This window comes from Macrobrachium rosenbergii, chromosome 55, assembly GCF_040412425.1.
Source record: "Macrobrachium rosenbergii isolate ZJJX-2024 chromosome 55, ASM4041242v1, whole genome shotgun sequence".
In the NCBI taxonomy this organism is placed as follows: Eukaryota; Metazoa; Arthropoda; class Malacostraca; order Decapoda; family Palaemonidae; genus Macrobrachium; species Macrobrachium rosenbergii.
Window position 1 is genome coordinate 34400268 of NC_089795.1, and position 21461 is coordinate 34421728.

At 36.5% G+C, this 21461-nt stretch overlaps 1 protein-coding gene and 1 long non-coding RNA gene across 4 annotated transcripts in view; both read left to right on the forward strand.

Moving 5' to 3' along the window:
- The window catches only part of LOC136835956 (cyclin-dependent kinase 6-like), a 541856-nt gene extending 532618 nt beyond the window's left edge, over positions 1-9238 (forward strand). For all 3 annotated transcript variants that reach the window (XM_067099855.1, XM_067099854.1, XM_067099857.1), the window contains 3 exons: positions 7848-8004; positions 8680-8847; positions 9040-9238. In XM_067099855.1, the coding sequence (XP_066955956.1) occupies positions 7848-8004; positions 8680-8847; positions 9040-9204 (490 nt within the window). In that variant the 3' untranslated portion in view covers positions 9205-9238. The remainder of the gene's footprint in view (positions 1-7847; positions 8005-8679; positions 8848-9039) is intronic.
- Positions 9239-9511: 273 nt separating this feature from the next.
- Positions 9512-14333, forward strand: LOC136835958 (uncharacterized). The gene is made up of 2 exons (XR_010852313.1): positions 9512-9633; positions 10259-14333. It is a non-coding gene; the product is annotated as an uncharacterized lncRNA (long non-coding RNA).
- The last annotated feature ends 7128 nt before the right edge of the window (positions 14334-21461 follow it).

The following is a 21461-nucleotide window of genomic DNA, read 5'->3' on the forward strand; positions in this document are numbered from 1 at the left end:
TGTTTAGCAATCATGTAGTTGGTTAAATTGCAGGTCTTGATTTTTAGCAATTATATATGTGGAATAGTCAAATATCTTTTGTTTTTTTTTAGTCGTATGGTTAGGTAGACAATCCTTGTTTTTTTAACAGCCATATGGTTAGGTAGACAATGCTTGTTTTTTTAGCAGTCATATGGTTAGGTAGACAATCCTTGTTTTTTTAACAGCCATATGGTTAGGTAGACAATGCTTGTTTTTGCCAGTCATAGGTTAGGTAGACAATCCTTGTTTTTAACAGCCATATGGTTCGGTAGACAATGCTTGTTTTTAGCATCACTGGTTAGGTAGACAATCTTGTTTTTTTAGCATCATATGGTTGGGTAGACAATCCTTGTTTTTAGCAGTCATGGTTAGGTAGACAATCCTTGTTTTTGTAGCAGTCATATGGTTAGGTAGACAATCCTTGTTTTTTTAGCAGTCATATGGTTAGGTAGACAATCCTTGTTTTTTTAGCAGTCATATGGTTAGGTACACAATCATTGTTTTTGTAGCAGTCATATTGTTAGGTAGACAGTCCTTGGTTTTTTAGCAGTCATATGGTTAGGTACACAATCATTGTTTTTGTAGCAGTCATATTGTTAGGTAGACAGTCCTTGGTTTTTTAGCAGTCATATGGTTAGGTAGACAATGCTGGTTTATTAGCAGTCATATGATTGAGTAGAACAATCGCTTTTTTAACAGTCATATTGTTGTGAGCAGTCCTTGCTTTTTTAGCAGTCATATGATTAGGTAGACAATCCTTGTTTTTTTAGCAGTCATGTGGTTAGGTAGACAATTCGTTTTCTCCTTTCACATTTAATCACATATATATTGGAACAGTTTTAAAGTATATATCAGAACTGTTCACGGGGTGCTCTTCCAACTGGTTACATTTATTCTTTTCACTACTTACGTGGAAAGGAAACGGATTAATTCATTTGGAAATAAGAAGAAAAATCAGATCTGGGGTAGAATGCAGAGTGAGGGGTCATGGCTTAATTTTGGGGGTTGGGGGTGTGAAGCTTTCTCACCTCCCCCTCCCCGCAGGTTAGGGCACGGCGTCCAAGGTTACGTTAGGTAAGCGTAATTCTGGTTAGGTCATATCCCACTCAAAAATACTTAGGCCTACTACAAAAAAAAAAAAAGTTAGCAGTAGCCCTTACCCCTTACTTTGCATTCGCTCCCAGGTCTGTTTTCTTTAAGAAATGATGTTTAGAAGTATTTTAAGAGTTTTGATTAATTTGCTAATATGTAATGTAATTTCTGCGTGTAAATGACACTGTAAAAGTAATTTCCTTGACACACACACATTATACACACACACACACACACACACACACACACACACACACACATATATATATATATATATATATATATATATATATATATATATATATATATATATATATATATATTTTATATATATGTATGAAGAAGAACCCCCCAAAATTATAAAAGAAAGGACACCCTTAATTTTTTATAAAACGCAATCAAGCACACCATTGCCTCCGTCACCGTGCGGCGCAAAGGCCCTCTGTGATGCTCCACGGGACACTTTTCTTGTGCTTTTACTTTCACAAAGCTCCACTACTTTTCTCCAGCCTACCCCGTCGGTGTTTTCATCTAACCTTCTCTGAGTCATTCAGCTCTGCTGGTGTAACTTCCCACTCTAATTCTGCCATCTTACCCCTAATGTTCTTCTTGAAGTTATAGTCTCAATTCGAGAACATCTTGCTTAAATATGCTGCTGTACCTCAGGCGAAAGTGAAGCAGTATAAATCCTGTGTGTTTTCGTCTCTAGTAAGAGGAGAGTGGCCAATATTCATAAACACAGTGTTTCATTGTTCCCTGTGGTACATCTGCATAGGCATATTACGTGATTTCAAAGTGTGTGTGTGTGTGTGTGTGTATATATATATATATATATATATATATATATATATATATATATATATATATATATATATATATATGCGCGTTTTTACACTACACCCTTAATTTATTTATTCATGTCACCGTCCCTCCCTTTTCCCCATCCTGCCACACCCTCCAGAGGCAGGAAGTAGTAACATAGCCTAACCCTCGACGGTGGGGAGGGGGGGGGGTTATATGCCTTGTGAGGGGAATGTGTGAGTGTGTGTGAGAGAGAGAGAGAAAGAGAGGAGGGTAAGAGGGGAAGGGGTAAGTTGCGTTCTATCGCCCAAAGAAAAGGCATAGTGGAACGATGCGTCACCCACTTAAGGCTGACCTTTGGGTGTTCCTTCACTTCATCCATCCTCTGGCTGCTCTTCTATACAACCCCCCCCCCACACACACACAGACCCTCCCATCACTTTTCCTCACTCCTGGTAAGGCTTCAGCCCTATTTCTCATGTTATTATTTTTGTTTTTAAATGAATTCTGTAAGGATGCCTTATTGCAAGACGTTTCATTGTTTGTGGTTGAGCGTGTGTGTGTTTGTTTGTGTGCATATGAATAGGCGTGCAAAAGAAAGTTCCCCTATTAAGAGTTATTCCTTTGTTTGTCGAATTCAGTATGCTCAAAAGTTATTCGTTTTATGGTACATTTCCTAAGACAGTGTTCAGCTTGGTAATTGGTCCATGCCTGAATTACATGCCATCATTGTCTTCCTTCAGATGTAATTCATGTTTTATTTTAAACATTAAGGTTTTGGAATTCCCTGTACAATTTAGGAAATTGTCATTATTTTTCACTCAGAAACAATCGTAGAAAAAAATCGTCAAAACTTAGGAACATTGTTTGGCCTGTAAAGTGAAAGTGCTCATGCCCTGATTTAAGGGTAGAGTGATATATGTAAAGATTTAGAGGGAGAGAGAGAGACTTACAAGGATGTGTCAAAGAACCCAAACAGCGGAGGAGCATCGCATAGTTGCTAGTATAACCTCCGAAGGGAAGGCCCCTTGAAATTTTGCGATATTCTTTTCGATAAGTGACCATTTACCTCCATCAGACGTGAAGCGCGCGCGTGTGTGTGTGTGTGTGTGTCTTTTTTGTTTCTCAAACGTAGGCGATGGCTGCCCCTTTTAGAGTATTGGTGACAATATTTTGCATTGTCCTCTCTCATGGTCTTTCATCATGTTACTTTCGGTTAAGAAGATAACGCCGAGTACTCCAAACCCTCTTCTATTGGATGATTGGGTACAAACGCTTATATGTTCTCGAGTAGTTTTTTTCCCCCCTTTTAGAAGGTTTTTATATGATAGGATAACGGTTGCCGTTGTATTATTACCCTCTCGACGCAAATTGAAATACAGTATTTGCTTAGATTATGTTGTATTGGAGTTCGTGCCTTTTGTATTTCGGTTTTCTAGGAAATACGAGATCAGGTTTAAATTGCACTCTCAGATATATATTTTTATGTGCGTATAATATGTACACGTTTGTATTTAAATGTAACATTTGTAATTTTTGTAGTTAATTGTATAAGTGTACTTTCTGTATTTATTGGTGTCGTGTATGATGTTTATGTTGAAAAACGTAGTGCACAATTCGCGTAATGATTGAATATTATCCTTGCAGTTTTGTACGTTCATCATTTCATAGAATGATTAAATATATAACTTGCAGTTAGAATAAGTGACTGTCCACCTATATTGGACGTTGGTCATCTCACAAACACACACACCCTGACAGTTTACTTCCCTCTTGAAGGTCAGTGTTGCTTTCCGGATTTTGCATCATTGGATGAATCATAATGTAATGAAATCTCACTCCCATTTCCTGTCCCATTGTGCTTGCAACTTGGAAACATCCCTCTAACCTAGTTTGTTTGTTCCGTTACCTTGTGTAGATTAATTCAGTCATACGTAGGCATTTGCTTCTTCTTTGATTTTTAAATAGAGCTAAAAAGAAGAATGGAACGTGCGTATTGGATCTGCGAACGGACGGACTGACTTATAATAATGCAGGCATGGAGTAAAAGTAAATTAATATATAAATCTGGTTTTAATTTATTGCTGTCGTATTCCCAAGCATCAGCATCTTGAAAGTTTTTGCTAAATAGCAGCAGAAGTAGCTCTTTTTGCGTGATAGTGGAAATACTGGAAATCATTACGAAATTAATTCTGAAATACTCAAAATTTATTTATCCTTGAGACTTCGAGAGAAGTCGAGAGCAGACATTGATTTTACGATAAGTCTGGTTCTTGATCTCTTGCCAAGTAAGAAGAAAAAGAAGAAGAAGAAGAGGGAATGAAGGAGAAAATGAAGTGGACAGCTTCTGGTGCCTCCTGGCATTGGTTCCCACGATACAACTGACGGACTCGCCTTGACCTTAGGTAACTGCTACTGACGGTATCCTTTACCCCCACCCTCCACTTTCTCTCTCTCTCTCTCTCTCTCTCTCTCTCTCTCTCTCTCTCTCTCTCTCTCTCTCTCTCTCTCTCTCCAATACGCATGGATAAGATTCTGCATTAGATTTTCGACATTTTTATTGTTAAAATTTAAACCAGTACTCTTAGTACAAAGTGTATTATCCTGATAAGATCTTTAGATCGAATCACAGCGGGTTAGCAAGGTCTTATTACCTCTCTCTCTCTCTCTCTCTCTCTCTCTCTCTCTCTCTCTCTCTCTCTCTCTCTCTCAAAGGCACATATATATTCAGATGAATAAATTCTGTGCTCACAAACATGAACCAGAAAGGACCCCAGTTTGTTCGTATCGTTTAAGCATGACTCATTTGTTGAAAGTGGAATGTAATGAGACAAAAAAAAAATGGGTGGGGACGTTGATAGGCGTCACCGTTCATTTGATTTAAGAATAAGCGTGTGTGTGGGTTTTTTTTTTATCTAGAACTGTTGAATATAACTGAAATTAAGGCATTTGAGCCATCAGTTTTTGAAATCAGCCTTCTTTACCATACGTCTATATGGCTTTATGTACTTGATTATTGTGGACTAGGAGTGACTTGACACCCTGCTAGAAATTGTCAAGAAGAAAAATGAAGTAAATATAAGAAAATGTACTGCGAATGATGCAAACGTTACTAAATTGAATCGTAATAATAGGTTAGCATCTTCTTTCGGGATTCGTGGCGCATTAGTAAGCGAGCCTAGCTCACAAACTGAGGGGCCCATGTTCGATAATCGAGCTGGACGAGGAGCAACGACTGGGTCCCTAAAATCCAGACTGCCTCTGTTGACCTAAACACTGAATTGTGTACCTACTCGTTATTCGATTGGCGTGAGTCGCAGTAGGGAATAAGTGAGAAGGAAAAAAAGATACTAGACATATTTTCATGTTCTGTTAAAAGCTGTTCACAAGGTATTCTCTTCCTGAAATTTGGACCCTATCCATACAACTTTATATATATGCCTGCTGACCTTTCCTTCTCACTCAGTGGCCTCTCCTCCGCCTCCTACTTGATGTCTGTATGGTTACTGTTGACTCTGCAAGTAGTGTATGGGCTACGATTGGCCTTCTCTGTCGATTGAGGTTAGATTAGTCCCTATTGTAAGGAAGGGGAGCAAAAAATGTCTGAACATGCCGCCCCTTCGCCCCCATAGGACCTGGCTTTTATTCCCCCCGTTCCCTCCATATTGTTATTATCGTCATTGTGTCATTTTGACATTGCGGTTGGCACCACTGGCTTTGTTTGTGAACTCGTCTTTCTTCTGTCCTTCTTTCTTTAGGGGCGTTGCTTCGGACGAACATGTCTTTCATTATTATTTTGGTTTGCTTGAGTGAGGAGTTGCCATCGTTATTTCTAGATTACATTTCATGAAATGGGATTTTTATTTCTTTATTTGGCATCAAAATTTTGAATCTAAGAAGAATAAGTTTTAGATATTTTTTAATTTATAAAGACATGACCACGAAGTATATTTTACACGATTAAAGTTATTCATTTGAAGTTTTTATGTTCTGAAGTTGCATTTCATTCGACTTAACGTTCGCATGGATTTTGAAACCTCGAAAAGAGTCTGCATTAACTTTTCGACATTTGTATTGTTAAAATTTAAGCCAGCACTCTTAGTAAAAAGTGTATTAAGATCTTTAGATCGAATCACAGCGGGTCGGCAAGGTCTTATTACTTCATTATCTCTCTCTCTCTCTCTCTCTCTCTCTCTCTCTCTCTCTCTCTCTCTCTCTCTCTCTCTCTCTATTGTGGCTCCTCCAGATTTTTCGCTCGATTTAGATAGAGATCTCAGCTCTCATTATTCTATCGTAATTTAATATGGAAAACAGGTTTTAAAATATTCAGAATGGTTATTCCAGTATTTCGTCCATTTTCTAATGTGTTACTCACTGAAATGTGGAAGTTCTTTTCCTTTTTTCAGTGTTTCGATGTAAATGTCGTTGAAATATTTGAATTCCCGCTCTCCTTTTTGTAATTCCTTCGATGGCTGTGACCCTCAATACCTTTTGCGAAAGCAAAATTCTTTGGTGGGACAAATTATTGGAAACACTTGAAGAAGCCTCATATTCCCCATAAGTTGCCAGTCTAGAATCGTCCATTTTATTTTTTATCTTAAGATATCCTTAGTTTATCTGTTCTTTGTTTAGTCACCCTTCTTAGTTTGGTTGCTCTTCTCAATTCAGTGGTCATGGATGACGTTCTCCAAATGGTTTGGATAGGTTTATCTTTTAAAATATTCTCCTTCTATTACGAATTACATTTAATTCCATCATAGGCCATTTCTCGTGAGCAATCTCCATTTATCAGGGAGTCATTTTTCCTTATTTATATTTATCCCCCTTACAACCTCTTTATAGCCCCCACTGGACCTCCCCTCAGCCTGTCCGACCCTCCCCTCGCCAATCCATCGTGGCACTCTTAAACCCTGAATGAAATAATAATAGTGTCTCCAGATAGCTTTTGTCCTCTCTTAAGCATGATATCCTCTGGGGAGCAGCGCACCACCACCCTCACCAAATCACCTCCCTGGCGACTCTGGTCCCTCTGCCTTCCCTCTGTAGAGGTAGTTGTCGATGCAGAGGTTGCTCGCTGTGTTCCACTGATCAGCCGTAACTGAGGAGAAGAGATGAGGTCGAGGTGCCTGCAGGAGGAGGAGGAGGAGGAGGAGGAGGAGGAGGAGGAGGAGGAGGGCCTTCAACCACCATAGGCTCACTAGAACGAGTATAAGAAGAATAATTTTTTTTTTTATTTTGCTCTTTCTGGATTTTTTTCCTTGATTTTCTGTTACCGCGAGGTTTTCAAGACTACTGTCATTCTCATAATCATGCAGGAGGTTTACTAAATATAAGTTGTTATCAGTTCGGTATGTAAAGCCATAGCCATACTAAGTAACTTTTTAAAGTAAAATGGTGTCGAATGATGATCATCGTTTTTACTAGATGTTTACTGACGAAGATTCTGGACATAATTATAAAAAGGTAACCGAGCTTACAGTAGGCTATTGTACTTATTTATTAAGTTTTAAAAACGTTTAGAAATTCTGTGGTTACGATATAAAGTTTGATATTTGCAATGGCCTTAATGACCTCCCAACTTCTAGATGTACTTTTATTTTTTGAGGGGGCGTTATCCTTTTCACTGGAAGCCTTAAAATCGGAGGGGGAAGTAAATGAAGAAATTCTGCATCCCAGGTGGGATTTGAACTTATGTTTGCTAGAGGACTAGCCAACCCTATACGGCACCACAACTATGAATGAATCGAAATCAACTCGAGCACTGCAGGAATTTGAAATACAGTAGTTATACTAGGGCACTGAAATGTTGCATTGAGAATACTTTTTACCTCTAATTAGGTCACTTTATTTTCTACTTACAGATTATTAAGGCACAGAACTATTACATTGAGAATTACTCTTTTCTCTAATTCGGTTCCTATTTTGAATCGCAGATTATTGGATATCTGCCAAGGGCGCGTGGAAATCGGGCCCCGTTTGGAACGTGAACAACGACTGAACCTTGTTTTGGTTTTCGAATATGTCGATCAGGATCTCGACCATTACTTGAAACGATGCCCGTCTCCGGGGCTCGAACCTGCGAGAATAAAGGTTAGTTTGTACCAGATTTTATTTTCTATACCTACCGTTTCCAAAAATATTTTAATGTTATTGATGGATACACACATGAGATTTCAGTGGAACATTAATACTTGCACAGTCATTATTGTATTTATATGTCTATATATATATATATATATATATATATATATATATATATATATATATATATATATATATATATATATATATATGTGTGTGTGTGTGTTATGTGTGTATATATATATATATATATATATATATATATATATATATATATATATATATATATATATACATACATACATACATATATATGCATATATATATATATATATATATATATATATATATATATATATATACATACATACATACATATATATGCATATATATATACATATATATATATACATACATACATACACATACTAAGCTTTTAAGAAAGAAAAATATTTTGCCTGTGCCATAAATGAACGATTTAAACATCTATAAATGTGTTAATTAATGGTTTCCTGTTTACTGAAAGTTTCCTTTATTTTATGAATAGGACTGACATGTTGGATGACGAGGTAAAGTCGTGCTTAGCATTTGCTTGTGAATTTCATACTCTTTTTCCCACTTTGTGAAATGTTTAGCAGACACTTCAAGCCAACTGTATATCTATTAATTATTGTCATTTTCCAGAGCCTTATGCATCAGATATTGTGCGGTGTCGACTTCCTTCACAGCAATCGCGTCATCCATCGCGATCTCAAGCCGCAAAACATTCTCGTCGACCGCGCTGGAAGGGTTAAAATCGCCGACTTCGGCTTGGCGAGAATATATGACTTCAATATGAGGCTGACTACGCAGGTAGGATACTTTTGTGCTCCTCCTCAGTCATAACTGGGCCAGTCCTTTAGCTTGAGAACAGTGTACCAGTTTTGTATTTGAGTTCCCTTCATAAGTATTTCGTCCATTTCACGTGTTGTATATTTGTCCGTTTGGATGTTCTTCAAACCATGCAAAATTTGCAAAATATTGTATCTTATAATTAATTCTCAGGTTGTGACGTTATGGTATAGGGCGCCAGAAATTTTATTAAGCAACACGTATGCGACACCCAGCGACTTATGGTCTTGTGGGTGTATTTTTGCCGAATTATTCAGACGGGTACCTATATTTAAAGGAAACACCGAAGGGGACCAGTTGCAACGGATATTTGAGTAAGTTTTTGTGTGGGGAAACATTCTTTTGCCAGTGTATCAATGAAGTACTCCCTCTAAGACTGTTCCTTTATTTTTTATTAGTTATTAAGCATTGTTCTTATCCATTTTTAGGAAATTTAATGCAGATTTCATTAAAATATTGTTAACCACTTTAAAAATAATGAATGGCTACCATTAAGCTTTGTCGTTAACCACTCTAAAATAGTCAGTGTAATATCGACGTTGACCTTTTATTTAACTAGATTTTTCTAATGGCAATGTAATTGACATTATGTGGCGTTTTTAATCACATTTTCCTTAAATTTCAGTGTAATTGGCTGCACGAAAATTGACTGGCCAAAGACGTCGCCGAGGCTTCCGGCACCTTCCTGCCCGTCAAGTCAGAGATATAGTTCCAGAAATTACTGACGATGCAGCGGATTTACTTCAGGTGAGCATTATCTTCTGTTTTTAATCTGAAGTGTTCCTGTAAAAAATTGCTGTTCCGATCATTGTCCATTCTTAGACTGAAGTAAGGCATTGTCTTTCTTTAAATAGAAAAGAGCAAGTCAGTGCTCTTTAACTAATCGGAAGTAGATTGTGAGTAAACACTTGACACTCAGAATTTTTATTATGGAGATGTCAAATTCTTATTCATTACGTTTTCATTGAGCGATTACAGTTAAACTGTCAGTGTAAAGGTTTCAGTTCATATTAAATATCAAACGAAAATCAGGTTAAGGCTTTCATTTCAAATTTGATATCAAGTGAAAAGGGTCAGGGCAGAAAAGCATGTTTGAATTAGAAAGCTAAAATAGGCATTCATTAAGTGAAGCAAGATTATCATGGCACAATCATTTCAATGAAATGGAGACAAAAATTGAATCAAGATTTATTCTTTTTGCCTTTAAACAAAACCTCACATTTCTTAGGTACTCTACTACTCAGTTAGACTATCTGTTGCAATTTGGTTCAAATTCCAAAATAACTTCTTACACTGTATTTAGATTTACTTTTATATAGGATATTTAAGGCTGATGCACCATATAATAAATTTTCAAACTTGATTTTCACAGAAAATGCTGAAATTTGTACCGAGTCATAGAATTTCTGCCATCGAAGCTCTTCGACATCCTTATTTCCGTGGCTTGATACTCACTCGTGTGGCTGCCAATGTCGCTCAACACCTACACAACAAGTTCTCAGTCCAGCTCCTCTAGCAACGAGTAGTCCAACAAACCTTCATCTGCAGCGTCACATTGCTACCAGCACTGCCAGCACAGTTAATGTTACTGCTGCAAATACCTCAGAACATGCAACCTTGCCCTCTCAGGTAACTGCCAATGATGAGAATAACCCAAATGCAGGAAACAGTGCCAATACCAATCCTGTGGTATCCATGATACCAGAACCAAAGGTTGCAGAACGTGCCATCACCGTTGCTGACGCTTCATCAACGGATACCTCAGTTACCAGCACAACAGTGACAGCATCTAGTGGTGGCATTCATCCTCCCCCTGGGAACAGCTCAAACACTGTGTAACGTCATTTGGAAAAAGAAATCCGTTTAATTATTTATATATAGAAATATATATCTATATTATATATATCAATTTACCTTGTTTTTTATTTTGTTGACGCTTTTTGCCTTTGTTCTCGGGCAAATTTCATGTCTTCTCACATTTTATTGGTTCAATAATTTCGTTTTTTATTATTTTGCGTTATTCAGAGTACAGTAGTTTGGCATGTACTTCTACAAGATCCATGAATTGAAAATGTATTGTGCTGGTTTGAAGATTAAAATACCTAGAGACTAAATTAACTATAATCTTGAAACCCAGTGACTATTATGAATGAATCATGATTTGACTTACTGAAGTTACAAGGAGTAACTTATGCGAAGGGTACTTGAAGTGTAAGACATTATCCCACCTGCAGTGCCTCACTTTCCAGGATTCTCCTGGAAAGTTGTACTATTTATCCTAATTGTAGGAGTCGTGCTCCATAATGTGTTAGTAGAAAGTTCCTTTACTTTGTGTGTTTCTTATTTTATTGAAGTGAATTTTAGAATTCATGAAACACATTCCCATTGACATTCCGATACACAATTTTTGCTGCTGAAAATTTTCAAGATACTGTTGTGCTGAAAAGAGTGTTGTGGCATTTGTTGGAAATTGGACAGTATACAAGTTTGTGAGTGATTAATTGTGGAGTTAATGGATGCACTGTTTTTATATGAAGTAAAAACTTCTACAATGAAATTGGTTAAACGAAATTGTGCGATTTACTGTACATTACAGGAACCATTTTATAGGAGCACAAATATTGAATAATTGAGTAGAATTTGGTATTTATTGGTACTTACATTTTCTATTGTAAATATACTTCTCTGATGTCAACCAGTTTTGTGTTGCTATCAAGTAAAGTTGGTTTCTAATGGTTTGCATAAATGATGGTAGATTGTGGGTTTGTGTATTTTTATTTTATTATTTTTTTGTAGGATGTTGATTGTGCATGCATTTTTATATTTGTGTAAATGGTAAAACTTGCGCCACAAATTTTGTAATGTAACAAAATAACCCTTCTGATGAACTCTCTTCAATTCTTTTTAAGTTGATTGTTGCTGGAGTACAGGTACAGCTTTTTAAAAATGCTCCTTTTAGCCAATTCCTTTTTAATACAAGAAATGGATCTGTAAGTGACTTGGATTCACCATAATTCTTGTGAATATATTGCAGTTCTCACTCCCCATTGTAGAGACTAATTTTGCATAAATTGATATGGAAATATTTTGGATCTCGGTAGTTTCAGGCTGTGTTGAAAATGATTGATGGTGCTTGGTAATTTCTGCATTGTCATATTCAGTCTTTGTTTCCTTGGCAACATATGCCAGTAATCGTCGTAAAACTAACAATTAATCACATTTCTTCATTAGCATAAGTTTTAATTGGATGAAATGTCAACATACTTTGGTAAATAGTATATCCAGGTCATCTTGTGATGAAAACAAGGTAACAGTATTATGCATTGAACAGCATTTTAAAAAATAATTTGAGTTTCTTTACATAGTTTTAGGAAATTTCATTTTAGCCCAGTATTGTATATCTGAAAAGGCAGAACAAGAAATGAGAAACAGAAAGAATTTGAGTAATTTTTACTTGTCTTATACATGTACTCTTGTTAGAAATGCATTACAATGTTTTAAATTCCATATCTCCTTGCATTATGCTGTGTAGCATTTTTGTTGAATCACTTGTCACAGCAGAAGTCTGTTCCTTCAGTCATTATTCACTAAGTGCAAGTCAGATTCAGTTTATAAACTAGTAAAATACGAGCTTCCTCTAGCTGGCTTGGCTTTGTTAGCTGGATGAAGTTGGTGTTGTACTGTACTTATTTATGAAGTCACCTGTGTGTAGGGTTATTTATCCCCCATTTTCTATATGGTAAGATTGTTGTGGAGTAACTGATCCATATGAAAAGAAGCAAACTATAAAGACAGACTCTGACATTTTGGATTAATGCTCTTACCCAGAAGGGAAACAATTAGGTATCTGAAATTGTCACGAGCTTCAGCATGTAGCATTTAATTATCCTAGTTTATTATCACAGCTTTTGCAAAATGTTATTCACTCACATTAGTCACTCTTTTAGTTGGTGTATTAGTCATTAATAGATGGTTACATTATCACTGAACTAATATGTGTACATAAAACAGCTGTGTGGGGAATGATAATTCCTGTTTGTGCTAGTTAATTGGTTTGTTGTTGTAGAATTTCCATTGGGACTTTTTATTTTTATTTATTAGAATATTTTAATTTATATTTTAGTTACAAGAATTCCACTGCCTTAATGTCACGTATTGTATGAATTTATTAGTTAAACTTTTTTCTTTCCTAATCTTTTATTTCCTAGAAATATTTATGCATTTGTTTTAACACTGTAAATGGCAGTTATCAAAAGTCACAAGGTTTTGTTAATTTATTTTTTTAAGTATTTGTGGGTATACAGTATTGTGAATTTCAGGCTAAATCACCTTGTGAAATACATGCTACAGTATATTTACTGCAGCTCTTTTTTTTATTGTAGCTAATTGATCAATCCATGCTTCTTTTTATTGCTATTCTCAACAGGAATTTTGTCATACTTAGTATAATTTGGTAGTTGCTGGATATCTAATTATAGGTATGTAAAGAACTGCAACTAACATGTACAAAATGGTGCCACGAAGTTTACTAAAAACTAAAAAGCATAGCAACAACTTAGCACAGTATTTATTACAATAAGTTACAGAAAGGTAGACCTTTGTGCCTTTCAATCACTGATGCAAGATCTCTGTCAAAGAAGGTTCATGATTACAGTTGGCAACACTAGCTAAAAAGTGACTGTATTGTGCATCAGATGCTGAAATTACTAAAAAAACAAAAAAAAAAAAAAAAATTTTGGCTGAAGACATCTTGAGGTTTCAGTATAACAGAAATGCCTCAAAGCAACTAAGTTGGAAGTTTCCAATATATAGATTGCTGAAAGTGAGGTTCTATACCCAAGTTGAATGTCGTAAAAGCCCCATTGTTGAAGCATGGAGGCTTATTCTTTAATTATACTTTGGATTACTTGCAGTCTTCTATTTTTGTTTGCCTTACTTCAAGTTCAGCATTACGTTTTTCTGGTAATGGTTTCAGGTCAAAATTTAATATCTAAATTGAATGTACAATGGGTGTGAATATCCATGTGTACTGTTTGGTGGAAAAGGCAGAGAAAGGATGGCTGTAACATGACTATTGTAAACCCCCAACCTGGTAAAGTGCTCCATGTCTGAACTCAAGATTCTTGATTCTGCTCTGATGTAGAGGAAGCAAAAGCTGGAGCACAACAGAACAAACAATTTTTGTTATTGGTGGCATTTATGCTGGAACTGTGTCAATTAGATTGCAATACACTTATGATGCATATTGACCATATTTCAATCTTTCTGTGATTATTTAATGTAGGTATTAAGTTTTTTAAAACTATTTATTGGATGTAAGTGCTGAGTATAATTATTGGATATTGCCAGAAGTCAACGTATTTTGCACACTTTGATGGGCTCAGGAGTGCCACAGATGCGTATTTTATTTATAATTTTTTTCTCTAGTAATAAATACTCTCCAAAAATTGCCATTTGTTATACCCTTTACCTGCCTGTTAGTGTAATTTTTAATGTCTCCATAGGTGTTTAAAAGATAATGTTTTTATTCATATGCAATTATTGTCACATCATAGTTGCTCAATGTACTGTACTGTATAACACGTACCCTTTTTATGTTATTGTATGTGTAAGGACGAGCATTATTTTTCCTTTTATGCTCAATACTTGTACCATATTAGTTTCTAGAGCAAGTTTGTTTGAAAGTAATTCTATAATGCATGCAATATTAAGACAGACAAAATTTCTGGATGAGACAACTATAGGACTGTACTGGGAAAGTTGCTTTTTGCAGTACAGTGCTAAAGTAGATTAGGAGTAGATCCACTAATGTTAAGAAGCTCTTTTATTTCAGGTAGAAAAGGTTCTACAGTATCATCGAAATATATGTAGAGTAGCTTTGCCTTTAGTTGTGTAGCTCTAGAATTGTAGGTAGAAATGTAGCAAAGATATAAACATTTTAGGTAGCTGTAAACTTGAAAATGAAAATTAGAGAGAGCTGACAATAGGTATTATGCTACCTCTAGTAATTTATCATTTAACAGGCTTACAGGTCGTGTTACAAATGCTCAGTAGCGCAGAATGTAAGTGGAGTAAGGGACTTTAGAGGTCCAAAATTTATAAGAACTACTGACAGTGAAGAGAAGGGCCAGTCCTGGATGAGTTAACACATTTCTGTTACCTTTGTGACAGACTAGATTATAAATAAAGTATATAAAGAACAACAACAAAAATCAACAGAATGGAAAAAGAAGAAGGGTACTGGACTCATGGTAAATATTAGTAACACCAAAATTCTTTGATATGTATATAAGGCTTGTACTCATCTGTGCAGTGGAGACGTCAAGCTTTGCTGAAGAAATCACATAATGAGATTTATGGCTAGACTACAATATGATCACATTGCAAATGAGGAGGTAGCTTAGTGGTGTATCGTCTAAAGGCTGGAATAAAAACGTTGAAATTTCAAAGGATATTGAAGATCTGGGTGAGATGGGAATGAAACAGAAAGTAGTATTGAGAGGGTGGACAGAACTTATCACACAACTCTTTTTTTTTTTTGTAAATGAACAGTAACAAAATTAGCTATTGTACTAGTTACCTGCAGAAACAAGATTGGTAGCACAAAGAACAACTTGCTGCAGTTCCGTGACTGAATATAACCAAAACCCCAGCTTAACTCTGCAATTGGTTTTGGGAGTCTACATTTAAAGTATCTATTTTATAAGTTAACATTTTAGCAACGGTAACTTGAATGAATTAAAATTTTCATATGTAAAGAGTGACTAAAGCCCTACAATACATAATGAATATTATGGGATCTGATGAGTAACTATATCTGAATAGACGCTGATGTCCCTCATTACAGTATCCACATGCATCATACATCAGAATTAAAAAAGTTAATCATGTCCTAACTACTCTATTCCCAATTCTTAGTCAAAAACATGTTTCAAAATTGGAAACTTGTAAGCTTATAACCTTATTAAACTGCTGTCCTTTTTGTAGAGGCTCTTTGAATTGGGCATTTTACAATAAATAAACTCTCAGAATTAAATTATATGGGAGCCAGTTAATTTTACAGTGTACAAGATTTTTCTATTTTTCAAAAGCTACATAATTAAAAGCCAACTACCACATTTTAAATCTTGTAAAAGTTGGAATGCTTTTATGATCTGTAAAAGTCATTAAGTATTTGTAAGACCTTGAACTATTATTATTAAACTGAACTCTAGTTAGCATGACCAGTTAGTCCCATTTCTAGACTGAATTGCCAGAAAGTTTTTTTTTTTTTTTACATTACAGTATAGGTGAAAATTAAAGGATGGTAATGTTAAAGAAGTTGGGCAGCAGCAGTAGTAACTCCCTCGTGAGGATAAGGCCATGAATGTGAAAGTATTTTATACTAATTGCTGATTTAAACTGACATAAAATTAACTACACAGTTAGACATCAATGGAATATATTAACTTTTTCACCTGTTTTCTAAAAGCAATCCGTTTTCTACTGGCCAGAAGGTACATAATTATGTTTTTAATTTTTTACGTTGTCAAGTGACTTTCAATGAAGTGTTTATAATTTGCATTTATTTCTGGGTTTTGTGTTTTACTAGTTATTACTTTTGTATGTTGAATGCTGTGAGAGTAGGAAGTTCACCAGTGCAACTGTCTGATAATTTGATCATATGTTATTTTTTATTTTAATGTCTATAAAGGTAATATAAGTGTTCGGTTGCCTTAGAATGAAAGTCAAGTGGTATGATTGTCTGCTTTCAAGACTGCCCCATGTATAACTACAGGAAGTCTGTTTTTTATTCCTTTGTTACTTGAAAAATTCCTGCCTTAGGAATTTCTTCATCCTCGTCATAAACTTTTACTTAGACTTTTCTCTCTATGAGGAAAGAGGTGTAATAGCTCTCTGTTCTCCTGTCTTGTGAACCAAGTCTTCATATGCTATAATTCTTTCTCCATGATTTTTGGGGCCTTCCCACTGGTCACCATCTTATTTCAATCTATTTCAGTGACAGACTGTTCCCCTTCCTTTTGCATCACAGTTGGACCATTTTATTCTGTAAAGTCTAAATTTATTTTTTAATCTCTGAACTCCACACCTATTAGAAGTATCTTGACTTCAGCTTGAGTAAGTGCACATGTCTGCAGAATTATGATGTACAAGCCTGTACATTTGGGAGATTCATGTTAATTGGACACTTGTCTTCAGTATTCCAGTAATTTCCCAACACCTCATCTAACTATTGTTATTTTTTCCTATTGCCCTCTGACTGACCAACATATTGCCCAGGAAAAACAAATATTCTCCCTCCTCCAAAGCTTATTATACTACTAAGTACTTGGAGATGTGGTATATTGAAAACTCTAAATTAAAAAGATATCTAAGGCCACATAACTCATAAAACTTCACTAATTAATATTTATTCAGAGACACATAAATAACAGAATGTCTCTCATGGACATGTTTTGGGTGGCACATTGCTCATCCTTGCAGTGAATAATATCACAGGTCAGTCATCAAGTGGAACTTGACATTGTTTGCATGTGGATGACTACTATATTCTAGTGTGCCTCAAACTTGTGACATACACACCATATTCTTAACAATATCATCACAAAAATAGCTACCTGAAGCTCTATAGTAGACATTTACTTCTCTGTTGAAAAAAGCATTTCTGCAGTCATGTTTTATAAAAATTTAAGATGGGAAATGATCTAAAATTAAGAAACAATCTGATACTTAAATGCCAATCTGTAAAGTTTTTCCGTTTAATGTTTGATACACTCTTGAGCTGGAAAGCACACTTCATATACAAAAGCCAAAAGCAAAAATGTGCTCAATCCACCACGGAAGCTATAACATACAACCCTGGGAGCTGACAGATCAACCCTTATGTTAACATCATTGCTCAAGCGCACTATGCTGGCAACTTCAGTACTGCATCTAGATGTCTACAAATTCATGAAGGCATTTGGGACCAATCCTTTTTTCAGGCTACTCGAGGATATCCTAATGTGAGATTTTGCAGGGACGTTTAGATCAACTATAGTGACAGGAGACTCTCAGATAAGGCTTTGAAGTCAAAGAGTAGACGTCTAGAGGAAATATATCAGGCCACTCTTTCAGCTCTTCAGCTGAGATCAGCTGCAGAGGCCATGTTAAGAAATTTTCAGAGAACCAAGATGAGGATGGCTTGCACTTGGGCCCAATACTAAAGCTTTGGACTCTGATCAGGACATGTAGCACTCAACCTGTTGATGTTGAAAGTCATTTTAGATGGTCAGAAACCTGATCATGACAGATGGCAGTCAACCTGAGGCTGTAGACATGATCCCCTTCAAGATAGGCATTTATCATCTCGAGAAAAATTCATGAACAAAAACTTACATAAGTCAGAAAGCCCAAAACCAGCAAAAGAACCTGGTCAAGTTTCAGCCATGATTGCGTTGTTCCCATGCAGGACAGGCAAGTCTTTGCCTGAGACCCTGAAGGGGAACACCATTAGGGGAATCTTTACCATTCCCATGATAGAGGACATGCAATGTTAGAATCATATCCATGGATGGCTTCCCAATCAGAAAAGGAGACATCTGGGCCAAGACCATGGGAAGATGCTTGATCTTGACAAAATTATCAAATCTGTCATTAATGACAATAAACACTGGCACAGGATAGTTCAAGAGATTATCCGTTGACAGTAAGAGAAGATGGAGGCACCAAAAACTTGCTTTTGATGATTCTTTTAAAACTGCACAAGACGGTAGTAAGAAGCCAGCACTGCTTTCTTGCAGTTGTCAGTGCCCACAGTGTACGCAACAAGGCACACTGAAGGGGTTGCCTGTGGGTTTTTGCAGTATCTATGAAGTTCTGAGTTGGTGGTGGGTATATCTTTCTTACATATAACTTTGCGGCAAGTTGTTGCAAAGTGGAACAACTGTCTCCTACAGTACTTGTGGCTGGCTAGTGTTATGGGAACAAGAAGTTATTTTGTGGGGTTTTTTTTATGCAATTAGACTCCTTCAGTACTGCAGCCAACCTTGCTTGAAAGCAGCTGTGGCCATCTCCAAGATCTCATACTAAGAGGGGTAAAAAAAATTACACAGCTCATTAGAATCAGAAATAGATCAATAACAGATATTCATAGGAGGGACAGAACTTAATCAAAACCAGGTTCTGATTTAATCCACTTCTGATATATTAATATTATATAAACCATCAGTCGATGGGATTTTTTCTTTATTATGTTAGCAAGTGCCATGAATGCTGTGGAACTGGAAAAGGAATTACTGTTAATATATTATCTGTAAATATATCATTTAGACAGTTTGATAAAAACAAGTTGCACGTAGAAGCAACAACAAAAACTCATCTTTACTAACAAGAAATAGAAAAAAATAGAAAGTATTTTAAGGAAAACTACTTTAACCAAAATTTTGTCACTGAACTCCCACCTAGAAACATTAGACCTACCTAGTGATTCAAACATAAGATGCAGTCTTATATACGACACCAAGCAGGAAACCACCAGTAATTAGCCAAATTAAAATTTGAAAGTGTCAATATCTCTTTAAGTATCCCAATTTCGGGACTAACTGGAATTGGGTACCCATATATTCCTAAACCATTAGCCTACATGGTAAAGAGTTTTTCGTATAAGACATTTTAGTGGATTTCTCACTGATAAGACGTAACTGCAAAATGCAACAAGTAGGATAACATTCCGAGGCTACAAATTTGCCCCAAGTAGTGTACCCTAAAGTAAAAGGACATAAGTAAATACAGTGCCTGTTTTCCTGTTAAGTTGTTTATGTAGACCTTGCTACGTCTTAACACATATGTACCATACGAACTCGGACCTGTCGACGCTGGGTTACCTAAATGGTTAATTCCTTGGTGCCTTATTAAGGACGGATGGAACCTATTTTTATGCAATTTTGACCAATTCACGTTTATATCTCATGTGCCACACATTTTTTTTTCATTATCACTGAACCCAACGAAGTCATCTTGTATGTCTCGCATCTAGATCGGCGCATGTTTTCCGACATATCATTCTTTCGCTCCAGTACAAGTCTAGAGTTCTTTGGTCGTTGATAAGTGCGTAAAAAAAAAACAAATTATTTCACTTTTTCTTCATCATAATAATTATGTATCGCATTTTAAAAAGGCTTTTGGGCATAGTGACATAACCTACAACCTTCACTGGGAGCGGCAAACATGAGGTGGAGTGGAAATGATAGCCTACTGTTTTCGAAAAGAAAAAAACTACATCAACTTCGAACTACCAGTGGAGTGGACGACCTACCATTGTGGATGAAGTATCTTTGATGAATCAGCCAATCTTTGAGTGGTCAAAACTTGGCAAGGCCTCACAGAACATGTCAAAGAAATTATTTATAGTATTCTCGTTTAGCTAAGCCATTTATCAAAGCTACTGGAAGATCATACAATGATTAGGGAAGGTTAGCCAGTGAACCCCCGCACCATTCAACCAGTTTTGCTTTGCATACAGTACATTATACATACAAGAGTCTCCTTCCAGTAGTGATGAACTGCATACATCCTCGACCTCCCACATAAAGGTAAGCAATGCCATAAAGACTGATGAAAGAGCGGGATTGGGAGCCTGAGTAAGGTTAGGTTAGATTTAGTACTTTAAGTGTAATTTACAACTTCAACGTGTAATTTGGGTGTGGGAAACATAATGAGATTATTTTCAAGAAAATTCTATGGTTAGTTGATATGGCGTCCCGCTTTTTTCAGGGGAACGTCTCGGTACTCGGTTACATCTTGGGAAAATGCATCCGGGAGTTAGGCCGAGTAGGAAGCTGCAGCTTAGATTAGGCTAGTGTTACCCTTTAAGCACCATCGTTCTTTAATTTTGTGGAAGGCCAAGTGACGATGGTCAAACTATGGGGATGGCTGCCTCACCTTGTCCTAGGTTAGATGATGGTGTAGCCATTATCACCCCTTTTGGCAAGGTTGAGAGGAGCTTGGGACTATGGTCAGATAGGAATCGCCTTCGGGTAGGCTAGGTTGCCCGGGTTGGTTTGTATTGGGATTTTCGCCAGTACTTCGTGTTTTTCCTCCCCAGTGATGATTTACTTTAAAATATATTTCCCCACTGCGTGTTGTGTCCTTTAAGCGTATTTCAACATTACTGTTGCAGTCATTTACGTATTTCTGTCTCCCTCCACCCGGGAATTGAGCAACTGCAGTTTTCCAGAAATTGTACAATGTTTAGGCCTACTTGTATTGAGCGATACTGTTGTGCGCTCTTAGGGGCGGGCGGTAGTGCCGTCAGTGCATCTCATGCGGTGCTCTGTAGACATTACTCTAGGTACTTTGCTTTGCAGTGTCCCTTCGGCCCCTAGCTGCAACCCCTTTCATTCCATTTACTGTACATCCATTCATAATCTTTCTTCCATCTTACGTTCCACCCGCCCGTAATAATTGATTCATAGTGCAACTGCGAGGTTTTCCGCCTGTTACACCTTTCACACCTTTTTAGTGTTAATTATCGTTTCAGCGCCTGGCCTTTGCTTAAATTCTATTTTCTGTTCTATAAATACTGTTGCCTTAGA